We start from the raw sequence: 23,411 nt of genomic DNA, 5'->3' as shown, positions 1-23,411 counted from the left end.
CCTTGGAAGATTGATGGAAAACTAAAGTCTGCTCTGATTGGCCCAGAAGGTAATTGTAACTGTGGCCGTAGCCAGGATATGCTGCATATTTTACTTGATTGCTTATTTGTACATGATATAAGGAAATTGTTTTTACGTCCTATATTCCTATCACATAAGATAACCTCACGTGCCCAGGCCATCTGCCTACTTACCGATATGCCCACGTTAGAAATTGCAATCGGATTGGGTACATTTTTGAAGGGTTTAAAAGAATTTGGAAGGGAGACTTTGAAGGAGGGGCACTGATTTATTAAGGCATTTTAAAGTTTTATAAATGTAAATTTTCAATTTTATCCTTTTAGCGATTATGAGATTTCTGTAAAAATAGGGTGCATTGTATGTTGCATCTCTGAGGGCACCACCCTCTTAACTTTCCAATAACATGCAGTGAATTTTATCTATTTAAGTTGTTGTAGAATGTTATCTGTTCGTACTTCTTTCGATCCGGATCGTGTATGTTTTGTACTGTTTAAAAGACCAAGGTCTAAATAAACAAGTTTCTCTCTCTCTCTCTCTCTCTCTCTCACTTTCCACCACTAGAAACTGCCAAAAACTAAAGAATATATACTTATGTTTTGTTATGATGAACCACACCTGACCCTCTTCTTACAGAGACCCTAATCTTTGTGGGAGATTTCGTGTTTTTAGTTTGAGAAGTGTATCCATGTTTATTGCATCACATGTTACTGTGTCTGAGATTCGGACAGAAATAGACACAAGTTAGTTGACTCGGGAGCAAACTTCTTTTATGGGATAGAATGGACATCCTTCGAAGAGGAAGGCCTTTCTAATGCCGGACAGTGAGCTTAAATCACTTCTCTCTCGGTCCCTCAGAAAAAGTGACCCAAAGCCTTGCTGGACCAGCCCGCATCCTTCATCTTTTAATACTTGGAGGTTGAAGGTCTGAAGACACCTGATCCAAATTCCCAATGTGATGAGCTCAACTCTTGTTCTGTGGGTGTTTATGGCCCTTGCTCCAGAGGGCTCTGTGGGTGCTGGAATGGATTCTAGAAGTCATGGTAACGGGTACAGTTTGGTTACACCTAATCAGAAATGTCCCCATCGATTGACAGTCATGGCAGCTATCTACTAAAACCGAAGGCTCCGAGGCCAGCCGCAGTGACGTGCAGGGCGCAGGGAGTTTACTTAGCTGAGCTGGGAAAGGACCACTGAAAGCCTCGAGCTGCTGGTGAGGAATGTGGAAAAGTTTTTCTAGACAAACAGGACTGGGAGTTGCAGAACTCAACTGGTGATGTGTGAAATCCAACCTACTGATGCAACTACAGGAGTTCATACCGCGGCCTTTTGTAAAACGAAGAACTTTAATTACTCTTCAAATTATGTCCCTCTAATCGGGGGGACAATTCTCCAGAACCAAGTCAGTTTAGCAAGTTTTTTCCCCCACCGAAAAAGTGAAAATAAAAAAAAAGAGGAACTTAAACTTATTTTATTGATAAAGGCATCTTCAGGATAAACGTTTTCAGATTTTTCCTCTCACAAAAGAAACTAGAATCTTGCCTGTTACAATAGTTTTGCAGCTTAAGGCTATTCTAGGTTCACAGGCTGTGCACTGGTCCTTTATCCACAGACTGGGGCTGAAAAATGATATTTTCAGCCCTAAAACAATCTTTATTCTGGGTGGCGAACATAACAGTAGTCAGTATGACTTTACTTCTGGAAAGGACACTTATGAAAACCTTTTTAATAAACTCCAGAAATTTCATGACCTGTTCAGTGTTTTTCACACTATTTCATGGAGCAGGTGGACGAAAGGTTTTGCAATATCTTGCGCAACCTTGACCACAAGTGGTGGTCTAATGGTTTTTGTGGTCAGATAAAAAAAGATCTAGGGTGATCAATGGTGGGCTGTCTATGTGTGAGCTGAAATTTTAAATTATAAAGCAGGCACAAACTTTACGCCTGCCTTGAGCCAGTTTAACACTACCTCTGCGTTGTGGCAGTTGCTCTTGTGCATAAAGTTTACTTTTAGTGCTCACCAGACCCTGGAATTGTAGTTATTCATTATCCCAATGCGGCTTTGGAAGCGTGCACTCTTGCTGGGTAAAATCAAATAAGCTATGAATGGTGCGGGGCCGCCGCGCATGCGCACTTCTTCCGCTCCATCAGCGATAAGCAAGATTAACGCAGGCGGTGAGACAAGTGCTTCCCCCGCCGGTTACAGCGCAAGGGCCATTAATCCCAGCTACTTACCAGCCCGGCGCTGCGGCGGCCACTTTGTCCCGGTTCACCGGCTTCAGACCCTTGTATTCCTCCACTGAATGGTTTTTAAACTCCTTATTAAGATCTCATATAAATTCCTCTGAGGCAGCCTCTGCATTAATGCTCCAGCCCTGCTATGGTGAGGGGCAAACACACATCTGCCATAACAGATGTGACGTCTGCAACTCACAGGCACCGAGGCTGACACCTGGGGTGGAGGTCTGACGTCACGGCCTGTCCCTTTGTTGGTCACCAAGGCTAGCTGCTACCCACTAAATTCAAATTGGTCTAGAGCGGAACACACACATGGAAGGCAGTTTTTTTCATTTTTTTAGTTATTTATTCAAATTGTTCTATAGCGCTAACATGACCCAAAAACGTGGGTGTCAGAGCGCTTTACAGTTCAAACAGCATTCAAATGAGTTCTGGCATCTAGATCAAAGAAGTGAGACCTCATTGGGGGGACAAGACTTTGCATCTGCGTGCCCAGCTAGTGCCAACGCGGCCTGGTTAAAGTCTGCAACGTGCAATGGTCCTATGAACCCACCACACCCTGGAAGCACCTCTTATCCCACATTTTTATGGGTAGAGTTTCATCAGCAGGTCTCCTAAGCCGGCGCGATGGCTCAGTGATGGAAGGCTGGCTGCTGATATCTGCAATGAGGAGTCCTGGGAAGGCCAACTCAACTGGACATTTGTTCCAAAGTTACTTAATGAGAACCATTAAACCGGGTAAGGGTAACGTCTGGTATTCACACTGCGGATGCGCCATGTAAAATACAAGCTGTTTTTATTATTGGACTCAGAGGTGGCGGCCGGCCAATAGCCGATTAATATGATGATCCAATCCTTAGATGGTGATTCCACCTAGAATGGTCACAGTATCGAAACCTACAACGTGACCAACTTAGAAGACGCCATCACTGGACTAACTAACTGGCCGAACCCCGGCTGATTCAGGGTGTAGTGTGGAGTGTGCAAGTACTGCCAGATGTGAACTCACAGGGTGGAAATACCTTCATAGAGTACCTTACACACACATGCCTTAATGTCCTCTATCCGCATTCTCTACACACTTGGCCTGAAAGTGGAACTTGCGGAGACAGCGTTGTACATCATGTGTATCAGCCCAAACTCCCATCACGGGAGGCAACTCTGGACGGAGGAGATGCAGAGAATCTAACTGAACGCTCCAAGCTGCATTGTTTTGTGGTTACATCCTAGGACCAGTACACGAAAACTGAAGTTAGACCTGTAGCACTGTGTCTGACTTTGGCTAGGAGGAAAATCTCAACGGTTACTAGGAAATGAGCCCTTTTCTTTTCAAAAACGGTTTATGGATATGCGTGAAAGAGAAGCAGTTGAGGGATGTAGAATTTTGTAGGTGCATCCAGATGAAAAATCAGGGAATGTCCAAGGAGATAATCAGTCATTATTTGTAAAGCGCTGGCATTCACCAGTGAGGATATCCAGGCGCTAGGTTGCTGGGATCAGTTGAAAAGCCAGGTCTTGAGTCTCTTGATGAATTACGGCAGCGAGGGTGATGTTCGGAGTTGGAGGGGAAGGCCGTTAAAGGACTTGGCGGTGAGGTAGGAGAAGGAATAGCCTCCACTGTGGCTTCGGCATATGCATGGTGTCTGTGCGAGGGAAGCGGAGCGAAGATCTCTGGACGGTTGGTGGTAGTTCAAGCGGTGGTTGATGTATACTGGGCCTAGGTTAGGCATTGTTAACACCCTAAGCCAGCAAGAACAACACTATAAGAAGCGATCTCATCAAGGATGTAAGTCGATTCGCCGGCTCCATATGCATAACTAACACTCATGCTAAAAACAACGCTTCATGGACGTCCTTCGACACCTATTCCGAAGAATCAATTCACAAGCTGCTGGTCACCTTGAAACCCGCCAATCATCACACAGACCCCCTACCTGCCAATGCTGTTAAAGTCCTCACCCCCCTGTTCCTCCCACTCTGGACTAAAATCATCAACTGTTCCCTGCAACAAGGGCTCATCCCAGATTCCCTCAAGATTGGGCAAGTCACGCCTATACTCAAGAAACCCACAGCTGACCCGGCCGACCTAAACAACTATCGTCCTATCACCAATATCACCACTCTAGCAAAACTGTTAGAAAAATGCGTACAACTCCAACTGACAAAACACATTGAGCAGTTTGACCTCCTCAACTCCCACCAATCCGGATTCAGAGCAAAGCATAGCACGGAAACGGCCATGACACACATAATAGATGATGCCCTCCTAATCCTTGATCACAATGAGTCCTGCCTCCTCATCCTTCTTGACCTCTCTTCAGCATTTGATACGGTCAAACACGAGAATCTACTGGAGCTCCTAAATACCAGAATGGGCATATCCGGGACGGTTCTCAAATGGTTCACGTCCTTTCTGCACAACCGTTCTCAGAGGTTCAAGATCAACAACGCACTGTCCTCGCCTGTGCCAGTAACACTGGGCGTCCCGCAAGGTTCCTCCCTATCCCCCACATTGTTCAACCTCGTCATGGAACCACTCACCACCTTGCTTCAATCTTCTAAGGTACATTTCCATATGTACGCCGATGACACTCGGCTCTACCTCAAGCTTCAATCCCCTGAAGACATCAAACTGTTGAATGCCACACTAAGAAACACCCAAGCTTGGCTGGCCGACAATCACCTCAAACTAAATGCTCTGAAAACTGAGTTCCTTCTGATCTCTCCTCCTGCGAAAAAGGCCATCACCCAAACCTGGCTCAATCATCTAACCGCACTCAATGTCCAACCCACCATCGTGGACTCAGCGAAATCCCTTGGCATCACACTGGACTGCAATCTCGACATGCAGCAGCATATTACCATAGCAACTAAAGGAGCCAACTTCCAAATCAACACGCTGAGAAAACTCAAACCCTTCCTACCACCCAAGGACTTCCAAACTGTGGTACAAGCCTTAGTCATTCCTCGCATAGACTACGGAATTGTGGCTCTCAGCGGGCTCCCCCTGACAACAACGGCTCCCCTAAGAGCCTCCCTGAACGCGGCCGCGAGACTCATCACTGGCTCAAGAAAACACTCGCATATATCCCCTGACTTAAAAACCCTGAACTGGCTGCCTATTGAAGCCAGAATTCAGTTGAAAATTGCCTGTATGACACACTCGGCCGTACACCACAAGGCACCCAACTACCTCTCTCATAAGCTGACCATATCAGGAGGCTCAAGATCCAACAGAAGCACAAACACTCTCCTCCTGAAACCACGGAGATTCCGGAAGGAAAAAACATACAAACGCTCCTTCTCTGGAATGGCACCTAGGATCTGGAATGCACTCCCACCAGAAACCAGGCTTATCCCGTCCACTATACTCTTCAAGAAAGAGGTGAAGGCCATCCTTATGGCTAAATACACCTGAACACTATTGATACTGGAACAATGACTGTATTTGGCCCCCACATTATCGGCTGGATGAATATTTATCTATGTCAGTCCTTTTTTTGTCTGCTTCTGGATCTAATTCATTGCACGGATGCTATACTATTGATTTCCAACTTGTCTATTGGGTTGTACACAAGGACTTGAGTGCCTCAATAACCTGCAACGCACCCACTACTGACTACTTCTTTGCTCTCAACATTGTGTTTACTCACCCTCTGGGGTGCTATAATCTTATCCGTTTAGACATTGTACTGCTTCCATTTTATTGTTTCTTGATTGTTATTACTCTGTATACTCTTGTATGACTGATACCCTATTTTTTGCATCTCACTGTCTACGGAATCTCATATTGATTTAAGAGTCTTGTTTATCCTACCTACTGTTTCTGTAAAGCGCTCTGATATCTGCAAAGATCTTGTTCGCGCTATATAAAACTTTAAAAATAAATAAATAAATAAATAAGATGGCTAGGGTAATTAATAACTAGTGGTGGGCGGGAAATTCTGTTGCGCTCGTGGAATTTGTGGAATTTCCACCTTCCGTGCGGAACGCGAAAATGCTGAAATGTCTGCGATCTTCGGTGGAACGGAGTTTGGGGGCATGCATGAGGTAATTAAACCTCACAAGGAAGTGTGACCAGGAGGGTGCTTTCCCCTCATCTGCTGCTCTGATCGATCTCCGACCCTTTATAATCAAGAGGCATGCATCTCCCCCACACAGAGATAAGCATTCCTCCCAGATAGCTGGAGCATTGCTGGCTCTGACGGAAAGTGAAACCCCTCCCCCTATGCCTAAAGTAACAGCAGCAGACAGAGGACTAATATCTCCACCTCATCTGCTTGCATGAAGGAGAAGGGGAACTGCTCTTCTATACTAGTTAAGCAGCTGAAACAAACAGAGGACCAATGTCTCTATTCCACCTATTTGGCGGACATGTCTGATTAGTCTCTTTCAGGGACGGACATCTTGGATTAGTCATTTCTTCTTTATTTGATCACTCGTTTAGAATTTAACACACTAGATTAAGCACAACTTCTGATGACTTGGCTCAGTTAGGTATCTACACCCTCCTTTGTAAGAAAGAATGCCTGCCTATTATTGTACCACAATACTTTGAACTATACTCTGAACATGCGTAATCCACAGAATGATACCTCATATATGGAAAGATGCCTATGATTGCAGTTCACTCCTAGCTTGACTCTGAACATGGTGATGTACAGTCTGCCACACCATATCGGATAGAACGTTTGCCTAGTTTTGCAGTATCCTACCTATACCTGTATTTTGATCATTTTTAAGGCACAGATTGCTACCTCATACACCTTTTTACCGCAGCATTATTCCTCGACCGGTATTTCGAACTTTGGTAATGCAATGCTACCCCATTTACCCTGGTTTGCTAACTATTGTCACTTCTGATATCTATGATGGTGACACTACCTCACATATATATATCTGGTTGATCGCTAGTACCACTGTTGTACACTATAACCTATAAAATTGTAACCTATTCTATCTATATGTTACTCTGCACACTCTTACATTTAGGATACGATCACTAGTACTATTCCTACATCGTGTAACCTATTGTTTATTTTTGTTTTCCCTGCACATTTATGCCACTATAGTGCATTCTCCAACTCTCACCTACACCAACATCGCAACATGGATCCCCCCCGATCCCCCCCCATTCTCAGTCCCCACTACCCTCTCACCTCCTCTCTTAGTATAACTTCCCCTCCCCACAACAGGACCACTCTCAATCCCATTTCCCCTCCTACCCTCAGTCCCCATTACGCCACACACCCCATACACCCCTCACCCACCTCCCCTCCCATCTTATCCCCCACCCAGCCGGCGGTCTTACTCACCCAACACGCCACACTCCCTGCTCGGAGACGCAGCAATTGCCCTCGTCCCTCTCGTTGCCCCGGCAACACCTCACACAACTACACCTGCCCGCCCAACGGGTCCTCCACCCTACCGTCGTACTCTCTCAATCAACCTTGATTATTTTTAGGAATTGTCTGATTGTTCACATGTTGGACTTTGTAGCCATTTATTTGTATTATTTTACACACAGGTTGTCTTTGCTTCCACTTATTTGTACCATTTATACCATGTAACCTATTGATGTAACTGTCTGACTATGTTCCCCCATGTACTCTCTGTAAAGCGCTCTGATATCCGCAAGGATCTTGTCCGCGCTATATAAAACTTTCGAAATAAATAAATAAATAAATAAATAAATGTGAACTCGCACAGAAGCCCCGCCCCACACACACTAGCGGTAAGCAACGTCTTTCCGCCATTTCCCCACTATGATGGGAAGCTCACTCAAGGGACTGCGGCGACTTTCAGCGCGGTGACAAAGTTTCAGACACTTATGGTCACTGGAGGGAGACAACTCTTCTGTCCCTATACGCAGCTGTAGTGTAGGAAAAAGCACTATACATCTACCCAACGAGGTAGCAATTACTGATTAGCCAGTAGATTAGCCTGCTTCGATTACAACGGGCGCAGCAAAATCTCTGCAAGCACGCGAAATTCCGCGTGTTCGGAGATCGTGCCGTTTTGCGGAAGGCAACTCCGCAAATTCTGCCCACCCCTATTAATAACCCTAGACAATAAACAAAGGCATCATTTGTACTCCTTCTCAGAAGTCAATTTAACTCTGATATTGTGAATACGGTTTTGATTTGAGCAGCCAGCCATTGATCACTTTGTTAAAACCTATGCATAAAAATAAAAAAACAGCTAATTATGGAATTTGTTCACAATCTGACCGTCCCTCACCGAGGCTGGAGTATAATCCGGATGAGATTTTTATAGACATAGCATTCCTGCAGCTTCTTCATTCTCCCGAAGTTTGCACAAAACTTTGAACTTTAGATAGGCAAGTAATAGGACAATAGAGGGGTGTGTAGGAGGAGGGGTTGAAATGTTCTTTCAATGGCTGATTTAAACTGGGGCATGTGTTGGGTATGATATTTCGACCTCCATGTAGGCACGTGGGTACAGGTTCACGCACAAGATCACAGGCTACAAAGTAGAACCGTACATCCTAATACCCTTTACCAACATGGCCATCCTAATACCCTTTACCAACATGGCCGCCAACCGATGAGTAGGCAGTGCCACGTTGGGTTTCAATACAAGTATTTGTATTGAAACCCAACGTGGCACTGCCTACCAGCTTTGACGCAAGTACAGTTAATTGCCCATCTTGAATTTGTTTTTGCTTCCCAGTGTGAAAACAGCTGGTACCATTTGAACGGGCGAGAAGCACGCTTGTTGAGGCAGCCATGTTGGACAAGCACTCATCGGTTGGCGGCCATGTTGGTAAAGGGTATTAGGATGGCCATGTTGGTAAAGGGTATTAGGATGTACGGTTCTACTTTGTAGCCTGTGATCTTGTGCGTGAACGTGTACCCACGTGCCTACATGGAGGTCGAAATATCATACCCAACACATGCCCCAGTTTAAATCAGCCATTGAAAGAACATTTCATTATAAGTCTTCACGCCCTCCCCACCCACCAACTAAGCGAGAGGCAATGCAAGGCATGCTGGGGAACTCGGGACCAAACTTAATGATTTTGTGCAGGTTTCCAAAGATCTTAACAGATATTGGTAATGTGCTGCAGAAAATGATAAAAAACACAAAAACTGAAATCCTGTAATCATTTGAAGGAAACGTTGTTGGAGTTTTATGGCCCAAACAAAATATTTCTGAGTCTGCTTTCAAAAATAATCATTCTGTCGCTTCATGGAACCGATCAGCAAAAATTGACACTGTCCATTCTGAACTCTTCTCTAGCGAGTGTGCCAGTTAGTGCAGCACATGGGGTGATTTTGTTGTCATTTTGGCATTAGGTAGGTATCAAAGTAAGGTCAACAGGCCAAACATGTGATGCATTATGCAAACATTCTGCATGATGTGCAGTTCAAAAAGATTTGAAGTTTCCCACCTCCAGGAAGCTAGCCATAACCTGCTCAGACACTCACCCTTCAGCAGGCAACATTATGGTACATGGGGCAGGCGGACTGAGGCCAGGAAGCAACTTGAGGCCCAATATCCAAGGCTTTTATGCGCTAGGCCAGGACACACAGAAATGCCAAACTCCGGTTCTCACCCTGCCCGCGAGGGAAAGCGCCGCTTCCCTGGGGCAGCAAGACGCATATCCGGGCAAGAGATGCTCGAGTACCAATAAGGCCACATTTGCAGCAGTTCTAGAGGCCACATCTGGGCTACTGTGTCCTGATCGTAAGACGACATCTGGAACACTGCATTACATTCTGGAGGTAACATCTGGAGCATTGTGCTAAATTCCGGAGCCCTGCTGCAACTCTGCACGCCCCTTTGGAGGAAAGCATGCAGATCTGGAAACCACTTCCGGGGCACAGTGCCAGAAGGAAAAGAGTGCAGACAGTTCAGAAAAAAAACTACCCGGTTTTAGCATTAGTTAAACTATCAATCCAGCTTTAAGAATCAAAACATGCCTACGCTGGAGGAGAGATGGGGCAGGGGTGAAATCAGATGACCCAGCACCAAACAGTAGTCTCAGAAAAGAACTCAAAAATCAAGCAGTCGAGGAAGGACAGTGGTGTGGGGTAAAGGTTCATCAGCAACATCCCGAGCTTAATTTGTAAAAAGTGAAGTGTCCGGGCTCTTCTCGGAAGGCCACTGCCGCTTGCACCACACATTGCTCCTGCAAGCGCTGCCAAGGACAGTACCAACTTAACACCTAACCATCGCACTCTTACGAATGTGCCAATTCAGACTATTTCAGGCCAAACAACGCTATAATAATGGCGCAAGAGGCTGGTGTTATTTGACTTAATAAACACGGTTGTTATGCTCAGTTCCAAATTAAACAGACAGCAACACCATGTGGTGGACGTCACTAGAGCCAGTGCAGACAATTAGGCGGCGGTGCAGAGCACCAGAAACCACCGGCTCACATTAAGCACTGACATCTCAAAATAATTTAGTTTCAAGCCAATGGCAGTGGGTGCCCAAACCAACCACCAGCAGATGAGGTACAAATGAAAGTAGTAAATTACTACAAATAAATTGTCCGGATCAGATGGTGGGGAGCAATAGTACAAAGCAAGAGAGGTAACACTGGGAGCCCGCATGGTCTGAGTGCCACCGGCAGGCTGGACGCAAGCCCGCTGGGTGGGACTAGCAGCAACTCTACTTCTGACATAGCAGGTACTATTTGCAGAGCTGCTCTTTGGAGCACGAAGTGATTAAAAGCAAAGCACCCAATGCTCTTTTTGATCTAGTAATGTGAATAGTCAGCACTGGCATATACTACAGGGTACCACAGACTCCACCCGTGGAGAAAAATGTAAATAAATCTTTTGCTAGAAATTCAATAAGAGTATATAAATTGAATTGCTCAAGGGAAGAATACAAATCGAACAATACCAAACACAAGTCAAGGGAGGCGGGGTTATACACCTGGCTCACAGCCAATCCCAGGCCTCACAGCAGCTTTTAGCCAACCCCCTTCCAGCTCAGATACAGGGTCTCATCGAGTGAGCCCCCAACATGATCCTCACTGGATATCGCAAGATGGCGTTTCATGGCTCCACTCGTTTCACGTTAATTTAGGTTTCTTTTATGATCAGAAGGAGACAAAACATTTCCCTGATTTTTCCTTTCTTTTGCTGAAGGACACTGTTAGAAGGGGCGATCTCAGGGGGCCAGGTTATGCTCACCCGGTCACCCCAAGACCCACCTCTTCCACAGAACTTGCTGAGTCTTGATTGTGAGGTCCTTTACCGGGGAGGACTTCGAGTCTAGGATCGTACACACTGAGCTCACACCACACTACGAACAGACACCACACCGTTGGATTCTAGTAACAAGTTCTTTATATAAGCAATAAATGAAGAAAGCACTCTTATGTACACAGTGATCGAGGGACCACAAAGTCTTTGTGGATTCGGGAAGGGGGAAGCGGGACAGTCTTTTAGTCTCTGGGTCAGTACGAGGCGTACCCCGCGCACAGCTCTCAATCCTCGAGCCGAGGGGTACGGGATGATGGTCGTACCGACTGCTTCACCTCGGTCAGGTCGGCTCGTCGTGATGGTAGCGTCGATGGTCCAGCCGGACCAGAGTACTCCTCGAGCCGCGACGAGGTCAGCAGGGCTCGATCTGGAGAAGTTCGTGAGGAGCCGCGACAGCAGGGCTCGGATGGTTGCAGGTGCAAGCTTGAGCCGCGACAGCGTCAGCAGGGCTCCGAGGTCTTTAGAGAGGACGAGCCGCGACAGCGTCAGCAGGGCTCCGAGGTCTTTAGAGAGGACAAGCCGCGACAGCGTCAGCAGGGCTCCGGTGGTCTTCGAGGTCGAGCCGCGACAGCGTCAGCAGGGCTCAGGTGGTTCAGTTCCTTGAGGCAAAGAAGGAGCCGCGACAGCGTCAGCAGGGCTCAGAGGTTCAGGATGAGTTCTTCTTAGGGTCAGCCGCGATCAGATCAGCAGGCTTCAGGTCCAAGATACAACTCCCGCTAGTTGTCGGGCGGGCCCAGTTATAGTCCTTTTGCTCTTTGATCTCCGGACCCTCACAGGCAGAGGTCTCCTGCCCGGGGGGGGTGGTCGTTGGCGGGGTCCGGCGGTCAGCTCTTTGATCCCTTTGAAAGATGGGTCCAGGAATTCCCAGACGCCCAGCGGGTCTGGAGCCAGCCCTCGGGGAGGCCAGAGGGGTGATCGAAACTGACCCACAGGGGAGGGCCAAAGATGGGACAGATACCAGCCCCTCAGGGGAGGCCGGAGGTGCCATCGAAACTCCCTGGCTTATCTCACTCGGGGAGCCCTTACCCCCCATCTGGGACTGGCATGCCTTTGGAGTCTGGGTTTCGCTGGGGCTGGGGTCACGCTAGGCCCAGGGAGACAGGGATGTCGGGAAGGAAAGATGGCGTCCGGGCCTTGTGGGGCATGCCAGGTTAGGCGCTCGGAGCCGGACGTGGAGCGGGAAAGGCAGGCCTGGTCGAGGTTCTAGGGGGACCGGGGCTTAACGGGAGTAGGACGACCAGGCTCGGGGTGCAGGCTACACTAAAGGGGAGGCTGCGCAGGGGACTCGGGGTACAGGCCTACGCACACAGGGCGTGGAGGGACAGAGGTGAACCACGCCACGAGGCCGGGTCCAACAGACACAACTTTCAAATCTTCCTCAGTGGTGGGAAGAATGGAGCAGTGAACCGGGTGAATGCAAGTTTATCGCAGACCTTGATGCACAAAACCGGACCCAGGAGGCTCAGGGTGCGTGGCAGAGCATCTTGTGCGTCACCTGCAGACGTGGCCAAGGTGTGTCATAAGGAAATTCAAATGGAACCTTAGGCAGAGGTATATTATAAATAGAAACCTGACCTTTGATGTAAGATAAGGAGTTTCTATCTCATCCATGCTTCTCATTATCCCCTATTCTTGAGGGCGCTGGCTGTCTCGCTATGGAGAATACACCCATTCGGTAGGCCAAGCTGGGCCTTTCCGTGGAATCATCTGCCTGACCCGGCCCCTTCCGCTTTCACTTCCTGTGTCAAAGTTCCAATCCCTGCCACAAGATGGCAGCAGAGGGAACGCAGTCTAAAGAAGGGGCTGCACAAGTTGCTGAGAAACCGGTTATGTAAAAACTAGACATAGAAGAAATGACAATTGCACTCCTGATTGACTCGATATAGTCCTTGTAAATAGTTTGAAGTGTGTCAGTGGGTATCTCCTGATCAAGAGGTGTAAAATTCAAGACCACCCAAATGACGAGTTTTCCTAAGAAGGACAAAACGTCCCCACCTGGCGCTCACGAAATTCTCTTTTCCTCTCTGTGACTTACAACTTTTCTTCAAATATATAAATTCAGGTGTAAACAAAAGGTTGATCCAATCTTCTTTTTTATTAATGTAGGCTTCATCAATGGTACAGTGTTGGTAATCCCACTGCAAAAACATCATGGTCTTCAGTTATCCCTAATTATACAACACCCAATGCATTTTGGGACTCACCCTTCATCAGGGGATAGTTCCTCACAACAGGCGACAAGTAGCTCATTCCAAAAAGGTGAATGCTCAAGCGTTCAAACTGAAGACCATGATGTTTATGCAGTGTGATTACCAACACTATACCATTGATGAAGCTTACATCAATAACTGATCGAAAGAAGATTGGATCAATCATTTCTTTAAACATGAATTTATATACTTGAAGAAAAGTTGTAAATCACAGATAAAAAAATAATGAAAAAAAAAAATCTGAAAAACTAAATTTAGTGAGTGCAGGTGGGGATGTTTTGTCCTCCTTATTAAAACGCATAATTTGGATAAACGTGTTATGTACACCGGGCTTTAAGCAGCACCAAGGCTTGGATTTTAATGGGGATAGGGAGTTGTGGGGGGAGACCTCGAAGCAGAGGGAGGGAAGATGAGGCTTGTATCGCCATCAACCGGAGTGAATTCTTGCATCTATAGAGGCAGGCCCTGAAATCCAATTTTTTTTAGCAGATCAGGATTCAAATGGTTTAGAACATACCCATCTACATGATGTGTTCACCAGACACGTATGTTTTCTAGGGCTTCCTACTCTATGTATCTATTGCACCTACCCTGCTTCGGGCAGCTCTAGATAAGGCCAATTGGCAAATGAGAAATGCTCTGCATGCACACCTCTCCACGACCACCAGCACGCAAGATTGTTAAACCGATCCTACAATAAAGACTGTCCAGCCACACTCGTTAAGAAGAGGCTTAACATGCCTCGCTGTGTTTGCCAATGGCTGTGGAGAACACAACTGATCTGTGTGAAGTTCACAGTTGCCGCTTGGAGTGCCCACTTGTTTGATGTTAATGGTTGCGTCCCTCCACGCTCGGCCACGAGGTACGGCGGGGCAGAGTGGACAATTCTTCCACTAACCAGGCAGCGTTGTGGTAGTTGTGCCCCTTGTGCTCCTCAGTGTCCTTTGTCTGTCTGTGAGTCGACACGTCCCAAGCCTCTTCTGCATTGTGGTTCTTAGGCACGAGCTGCTTGGCAGCCATATTGGATACAACGTGTTTTGTTGATGTGGCAGCCATTTTGGGCAGAAGCGCTTGCTCTACATTTTGATCTTGTGTGTGAATCTTCATCCAGCACGATATTTTGGGATGGAAGGAATCTTTTCCTCCAGTGTTTGTCTTAATGTCCACTTCACTCTACCTCATCTAAACACACATGGCGCTGAAATACATGTCCCCAATTTACACCCCCACGTGTACTCGTCCTCCCTTAACTATGTGGCAATGAACCACTTAAAGGTTTGTATTTATTTCGCCCAACAGAATAGTCGAGGGCACCTAGTTTGATTCTGCAACATGAGTGAGGTACTTCCTGTTTTGGGCATGTGATTTTTACCAGAAGAGCTAAATTGCTTCAAGCGAATCCTTACAAAGCAAAGATTCAAAAAGCGGATTCATATTTTCGCAAAACTGAGGAAGTTGTCCCCAGACTCGCGTCTCTTGGTCAGTGCATAGGGTTCCTTGCTGGCCACATGGTTCTTCCGCGAGCCATCAGCTAGGGATGCTTGTTTCAGATGCAAACCTAGAAGGGACACTCAGTCTGAAGCCTCCCGCTTACCTTCAGCGCCAATGGACACCAGCTTGACCCCTTTGCTGGCGATGAAGTCCAGAGCCTTGTTCACGTTGGAGATTTTGTGGACTCGCATCTTGCCCCGTTCAGGCTTGGCCAGACGTTCACCTGGGCAAAGAGATGAAGAAAGTGAGGGCATACATCATAGGACACTGCGTATGGGAAACAAAGCGTCATCGGAGGGACAAAAGAAATCATACAACATGCCTGAACAAAATAAGAATATAGAGCCGTTCTTTAATTACAGAGCCGTTCTCTTCTTTGATACAGCGTAAATGGCGCAACACAGATTTATTATGTAATTTACGTCAAACTTTGCTTTTTGAAAGCTCCCATATTATTGGATGACATGAATTGCAGCTTTTGTTTTCCTGGGCAGCTGATTTCAGAGCCCCTGGAAGTGACCTACAAGGGGACTAATCAAGGAGCTTATAGAATCTCCAGAGAACCCAAAGTTATTGCCATGCCAGCCCAGAGATCAGTGGGGCGTGACAGCTCTGTCACAGAGGGCCCCATGGCTTCTGCCTTGGGAATTCCTTTTACAAAACATTATAATCAGACATTTTTGGCTCATTAGTCAAAGTTAAGGAACAAATACTGCATCTACCATAAGTTTGTAAAATGAAAGTCCATATCGTGAATGTAACCAAAGCGGACCTGATCGAACATTAACCTAACATCATATACTGAGCCTGTGCCTGTGTTATAGCAAAGGATGGTGCACCAGAATTTAGCAGTCCAAACAAGCTGTTGTATTTTTGAAAAAAAGTCCTTTATTAATTTCAATCTTTAAAAAGGCCATCAGCCTATTCATATACTGAGCCTGACCTAAAATACAACCTCCTTTTGTTTACATGTATAATTTTACAATGTATCTCTTTAAATTTGGGATGTAGGTTTTCTGGTGATTGTGTGTTTAGTTTTAATTAATATTAACTGATTAATCTACTACTTAGGTTAATTATTAGCTAGATTGTTTTCATTGAACATGTTTAACTTTTCCAAAGTTACTGAATAATAATTTTATTTTATGTTTAAAGTATAGAGAATATTTATAACATAATGGAGTATATTGAAGTGTGTTTTAATATTAAATTATAATTACCTGAAAAGTAAAATATTTATATTGTATAAATAATTTTGGGCGATTTGTTTTTTCCCATTATTAAAATATATTTTATTCTGTTAGATGTGTATGTTCAATGAGGATTAATGGAAAACATTTTAAATGTTTTTTATAAATAGAAAAAGCAAAATTCTTATGTATTGATAAATTCTGCTAAATTATTTTAATAACGTATCACGTCCACAATTTATATATTTCCCCCGAATGTTTGAAGGTAAATAGTTATTTGTTTTTGCTTATTTTTTTAATGATTTTGTATTACATTTATGTTTCTACATCCAGAAAACTTTGAGTTACATCTCTCTCTCTTTCTCTATATGGATCTTGAATTTGTTTTTCTATTGTGATGTGTTTAAAAGCTCTACCACCTCTCTTCTCACTGCCCTTACCTCCCTTATTTAGGAAGATTTAACATAAATAGTAACTTTGAACAATATTTCAGGACAGATTTTCACATTAAACATTTCCGATACTATATAAATATATATAATACGAATTTAACCGTATTCACATGTATCTAATAATCCTTACTATCACAGACTTGCAGTTTTATAGCAATGGAGCAAGCAGAGGATGATGTTATAATCCCGAACTCAACGGTGGTCACTGCAATGACCAGGACAGGATGAAAGGCTGGTAGGCCTTATTGGCATATAATGGGGCACCAGCACGGGAGGTCTCAGGGAAAGAACGGCGCTCAACTTTCTGAGCTTCCGCAGAGAAAGCTCAAGGCTTGGGGGTCTCAACAGCCACAGGTTCACTGATCTACGCCTGGTAGGACTGGACACCAAAACGGAGTGTTTTCGCAGAAAAATTGCACTTCTGGTGTGCGACTACTTAAGTTAATAGATCCATCAAGTGTGGCCAAGGTGTGAGACGTGCATCCAGCGAGTGAGACTACAGGATTGCATTGTGTGCAGAGTAGGCCAGGGCTGTAAATTCCATTCCTCTTGCGGAATTTGGGTAATTTCGCATTCCGCGGAGAACGCGGATTTACCAAATATTCTGCGATCAGCGGCTTCGCAGAATTTTTTGCTTGTTCGCACTTTCAAAATGCGTATTCGCAAGATATTTCTCCCTAAGCACACAAACAGTGTTCGCGAAAAGGAAAAAAAAGCATCGTGAACAGGCAGAACAAGCAATTCCGCGTGTTCGCTGAACTTTTGCGTGCTCGCTGAGATTTTTTTACTGTTTCCTGGGGTTTTGCATTGCGCGAATACGCAAATTCCGCCCACCCCCAGTGCAGAGTCTGCTTCCAAGCACTGGGGGTGCATCCTTCAGCGTGACTGCCACTTAGCACTGGGTGCCCTCTTCATCTGTGAGGTGTGGGGTCTCCGTGAACAAATGCAGCCACTCCTGGAATCTATCTGGCCACATGATTACAGCACAGGTTCGAATCCTGATGTGCCCACTCGGCTCTCCATCCTTCTAGGGTCGATAAAATAAGTAGCATAACAAATATCTGTTATTCAGCCCCAAAGGGTGAAGGTGCGTTTAACAAATAGACATGTAATGTTCTTTTGCGGGACCACGGTGGTTCATCCGAGACATTCTACAATGTTATCTCTTAAACCTCTACCTCGCACTGCTCGGCTTTGGTGTTCTTATGAGGAGTGTATGTTTGGTAAAAGTTTTTATTTGTAAAGTTTAAACTTAGATTTCAGGCTCATTTCATTGCTTCCGGCCTAGAGTTATTTGAAACACACATAAGCGGTGTTTGAGATGGTTTACCCATTGCAGTGGCTTTTTCCCACATTCCGAGCATTTGGAATGGACTTTTAAGCTTCACTGTTGTTTTCAAAGGTTTCTATATTTAAATCTTTGTTTAATTAAACTGTCTGGCCCTACATGTTGATTTTAATTGTGTTCATCTGGGCTGCTTCCTTCATTGTGCCCCCGGCACGCCCTGGGAGCAGGACTTCTGCCCTGGGCCTGCTAGGAAACTCTGGGAATGGGAAAGCTTGAGCTACTGCGCCTCTTTGAACTGGGCAGCTCCACCCTCACGGGTGGAGGCCAGGAGTCCTGCTTGCTAATCCTACACAGTGGGCCCTAGTAAGCTCTAGAAACCAAACTCATGCCAAACTTTCAACGAGATCCATACAAGTTATATTTGCATAAAATGTATCAAGACTGAATTAATTTACATAATATTTATTTGGTTACCCTTAAACCCTGGCGTAGATCCGGCTCTCCTGGACCTACTTTGGACAGATGTTGGTAAAACAACCCTCCAGTTACTGAAAGCAGCCCTAGAAGCTTACACTACAACTACCAGCATGCAATGGTTTTGTAAAATGAAAGTGCAGGCATAGTACAGGATAACAGAGTCCTTGAGGTATTGAAGACCGTGGCCATCCTGTTCCAGCTAGCAGGATATGACAGAAGCATGGTAAGAAGCAGTGATTGGTCGTCGGAGAGGGGGGAAGTGACGTCAGCAGCAGGGCTCACCTGAAATGACCTCGAGCAGCAGCATGAGTTTGAGGCCATCCCGGAAGTCTTCCTCGATGTTGTTAATCTGGGTGCCAGCCTTCCTCAGGTGGGAGTTACACCAGGCCGTGAAGGTCTGCAGGGGGAGAGGGGCAGACGTTAGACACCGAACAATGGAGGGCCCCCCAAAACCATCCCCCATTAGAGGTCCCCATAACACCACCACCACCACAGCCGCACACTGGCATACAGAGGGGGTGCGAGCTACTGGCAGGCAGGCCCCAAGCTTACACCAATCAGCACGCAAGTCTGGCAACTAAGTGGGCTAATGCACCCACAGTAGGGATCTGAGCTTGACATGGTCACAGGTTTGAATGCTGACATGCCTACTAAGCCCTTCATCATTCTTAGGCCGATAAAACCATTACCACTGAGTAGGGTAGCAATGAACAGCTGTTATTGCAGTGCCAAGATACTGCTCTGGGTGACCAGCGCGCTATGAGTATGTTACATCAATGTATCATGATACATGATCCTTCACGGTAATCTGGTGATCCAGTGATCTGAGGTGGCCTATTGCCATCTGACCACAAGCAAAGAAGCCAAACCTGCTTAGCATGACATCATGGAGGGAAGCGGGCCAATAAGCGTCCTTATTCGCCTTTGCTGCACGTTACTGTACATACACCCAAGCTTCACACCACTTTAAACAGAACACACCAGCTGGACCAGCGACATGGCCCACCAGCACCACCAGTCACTCCCTCCTGTTAATGCACTCTCACACACCTATACGCCTGACTGCGCACAACCCAGACACCACCGCAGCACGTCCGCAAGACCCAAAAAAATGAACCCACTGATCAATTATTTAAAAAAAAAAAAAACTGTAAAAGAACCGCAGATACCAAACTGATGCTTCACTAACGCATAAGCAGACCAAAACAGGAACTTATACTGGACTCCTGCACAGAGGCGAGGCGTTACTGACGTCAGAATGTGTGCTATATTAATATGCATAACAAAGGACTATTCAATGGACTATAAACAAGGCCACTGGAATTATGCAATTGAGTGCTGAGTTTTCTGCATAATTATGTGCCACAAAATCCATCTGCTGCATAATCTGCAGAATTAAAAAAAAAAAAAAAAAATCTAGCTGAAACGGATCAAAAGTTTTAAAAAATGCAGTAAAGTGTTTCCGCGCAGACGTGTCAACCCTTAGTTGCTTATTTCTGCATTTGGTTAGTAAACCGGTACTACGGAGGTTAAATCTTTGCCCAGACGGTGTTACCATGCGTACAAATTACAAAATAATGAAGTAAAACGATCACAATATGTGCCTCATTATGCTGCACAATTTGCCTTTTCTTGCTTCATAATTTAGTTAATCCTGCCACATAATATGGTTCTTTCTTGATGCACAATTCCAGCGGCACGGGCCTTTACTATAGTTAATGCTGTGTGTCTGAGTTAAATGTATTTAAGGCTCCCTGTTTTCCATTTTTACAGATAAATACAGAAAGATAAACATTTATTTTCTGTCTGTATTCATTTTTAAATGTGGATAAAAACGGAAATATGGGTTATTTTAGAGTGATTCTAAAATGCTGTCATCATGACTGCCAGGCAAATAGCTGTGCGGATTGACAAGCAATGGATTACAAAAAATGGGATTTTTAGTAAAGAGCCTTAAACAGCAGTATATTTGCACAACCTTGCTACTAAACTGTACATATTTTCTTACAAATGTATATCTTAACACCTGTGTATACATCATTGAAACCGGTCAGGCGCTGAGGCACAAGTGCACCTTAACTGGTTAAATAAATGCAGAATATATACACATTTCAGCTTAATTTTTTCACAAAACCTAAAATAAATATGGATAAATACAGGTAAAATTAGCGAAAAATATGGATAAATACAGACCGAAATGACAAAAATATAAATACCATAAATCCGGGGGCCCTAAATTAAATACACAAATCTTTGTAGCAAGTTGACAGCTTTCCTTCCTAACTCATAATAAAAAAAAATAAAAAAAATAAAGTTTTTTGCAATGCAATACCTTGACGTCAGTACCGTTATGATACAAGTCATCCAATCGAAAAACGGTGAGACTAGAGTGCTTCAGGGGTGGGGCAAACGAGATTAGGCCGAAAAGTCATTAAATGGGAAGCAGGGAACTAAAACAGATGAGAAAACCATTGAATCATGAGTAAGGGGCGTGGCCAAAATCCCCTGTAAATTTATATTCGATAGAACAGGTCTGCAGCCAGCAAACTGCTAAAGCGGGTTGTAATCCAGCCCTCCAAAAACAATATGTCAGCAATTGGATGTGCATTCATTAGAAGCCATGTGTAACTGTTCAAACTGCATTAACTTCAGGGTAAAGGAATTTAAACTCAAACCACAAACGTCTCTAAAAAACACACAGTACTTGGAAAGTATTTGTATTGTATTTATGCATTTGTTTTGAGAACAAATATATGTCTATTTGTCTTGTAATACTTTTGTTAAACATAAACAGATTTGGTTTGCAGTGCTTGGGATACTTGTGGGGTTAAAACAACCCCTGTCAAAGCAAATGGGTCTGGCTTTAACGCACTAACACATACGAACACAGACGGGCATGAATGTGGTTTGTCTGCGTGTCACGCACAAATGCTGTTTAGCACATTAAAGTGAGACTTGTTGGCTTTGCTAATCCTGGGGGAGGGGCTGGTGTGATGGGGGGGGGGGGGGGTAGGAAAAGGGGATTGCCTTCATTATAGAATACATATTGGAGGTAAAGAACTGAATGTGGCAAACAGTGTGATGGTGGAGTGTACTTTTCAGATGTAAAATAATCCCTCATGCATTGTACAGAAATCACTCCCTAGAAGGCGGAGTGATACTCTCAACAGCAAATGAAAAGAGGTGAAAGAAAAATTCTCTTGCTGGCAATGCTAATATCTATCTATATATATCTATATATCTATCTATCTATCTACATACACAAACACTTTTTTTTAATGAAAACAGGCAACTGCGCTGTGAAGAGAAACTTAAAAGTGTTAGAGTAAGAAGTGTTTGAAGAAAAGTTCACTTTTGTTCTGTAGAGATTATAATTTTGAATGTTGTCGTTTTTCTGGAGTGCCCCCGTCAGCCCCTGCCCTAGACTTTGTCCACAGCCAGAGAATTACACGGCAATTACACCCCCTCCTCCTTTTCCTTCGTGCGGAATATTTTTAATTCCATTTGAAGGAATTCCCTTTAGGAAAATGTGGTTCTTCTTTGCCGCACAATTCCAGTGATCCCGGCTATAATATAGATCATGTTGTACGTTTACATAGCCGCCAAGGTCTCAGATTGCTATGTGTGACGTTTTCATGATTTTAGTGTAATTATGAGTGACATTTCAACGACTGAGTGATACTATTTCGGAAGCAAAATCAAGCAATGAAGCCTAGGAAGTCATACATATCAGCAATTATACCCATTTGAGCAACTACACACTCTAAGAGGATGTTAAAACTGATGGAAAGCTGTATAATGGACTGCCTTTTGCCTTTAATATAATGACTGCAATACTGGGGGCTACTGAATGTAGCCGAGGTTCAGACTCCAGTTCCCATATTTTTGTGTTCCGCTTTATTTTCTTCTGCCGTGACCAACGGATACAAAAGCTTTACCTAATGGCTTTCTTGCCTGCGCTGCCGCTTCCCGGGTGACATCCGAGAGGCCGAGGCAGGCCGCGGTGGTGGTGCAAGAGGCGGCATGCTCGTCCCCTCAGCTACCCCGGCCGGACCTCTTGTAATGACCATCCGTTCCTGCAGCGCCTCTGCCATGACTGTAGGGCCCGCATCACCGTCCAGTGACCACCAGATCCAGGAGGCACCAATATAATCACTGCTGCGTGACGGGCCCAGCAAACTTTACCTTCCACGCGCTCAGTAATGGCTACACCGGTTGTAGCAGTCACGCGAGCGCAGCCCCAGCAGCTGTATTAACCATGAACGCTCTTTGCTGCAGCGCGGCGCACAGCAATCCGCTACTAGTGGTCGGCGCCACACTCCGGACTTGCCATTTACAACAGACTTAGCACACTTGACATTATTGCAAGACACTCTGCCAGAGCAGCATGCTCATTAGCAGTGTTTAAGCAGGACAGCCATTTTGCTCCACTAGTCTCTTACTCTGCACCGGTGGGGATGTCATGGAGTTGCTAGAAATGCGTGACCTCATTTTTGTGCGGTGATGTGGACCACTGCACAAAAATGCGATAGTATCACGCATGATGAGTGATACTTGGCAGGGCGGCGTTTAGATTAAATGTAGTACATGAAAGTGCTTTAGGTTTGTGAACACCTACTAAAGCACACTCCACCGGAAACTACAACAGGTGACACCAGCGTGTGATGAATCTGGAGTGCACGGTAACACAAGATGCTCCTTCACCATTTTCATTAAAATCGCCAAGAAAGGAGTCACTCTCAGAGGGGTTGGTCACTGCTGCGTAGTTCGGGAGGTGACAGAAGAAACGAAAACTGGAAGAT

General features: G+C 45.2%; 1 protein-coding gene across 3 annotated transcripts in view; it reads right to left on the bottom strand.

Annotated features, from left to right (window-relative positions):
• ACTN1 (actinin alpha 1) overlaps window positions 1–23,411 on the bottom strand; it is a 301,498-nt gene that overhangs the window by 123,188 nt on the left and 154,899 nt on the right. For all 3 annotated transcript variants that reach the window (XM_078659463.1, XM_078659464.1, XM_078659465.1), the window contains exons 2-3: window positions 18,892–19,006; window positions 15,306–15,425 (exon numbers count right to left, since the gene is read on the bottom strand). In XM_078659463.1, coding sequence (XP_078515589.1) covers window positions 15,306–15,425; window positions 18,892–19,006 — 235 coding nt within the window. The remainder of the gene's footprint in view (window positions 1–15,305; window positions 15,426–18,891; window positions 19,007–23,411) is intronic.

This window comes from Lissotriton helveticus, chromosome 9 (genome assembly GCF_964261635.1).
Source record: "Lissotriton helveticus chromosome 9, aLisHel1.1, whole genome shotgun sequence".
Classification (NCBI taxonomy): domain Eukaryota; kingdom Metazoa; phylum Chordata; class Amphibia; order Caudata; family Salamandridae; genus Lissotriton; species Lissotriton helveticus.
Note: the sequence above shows the minus strand (reverse complement) of the source record. Positions and strands in the feature narration are given on the sequence as shown.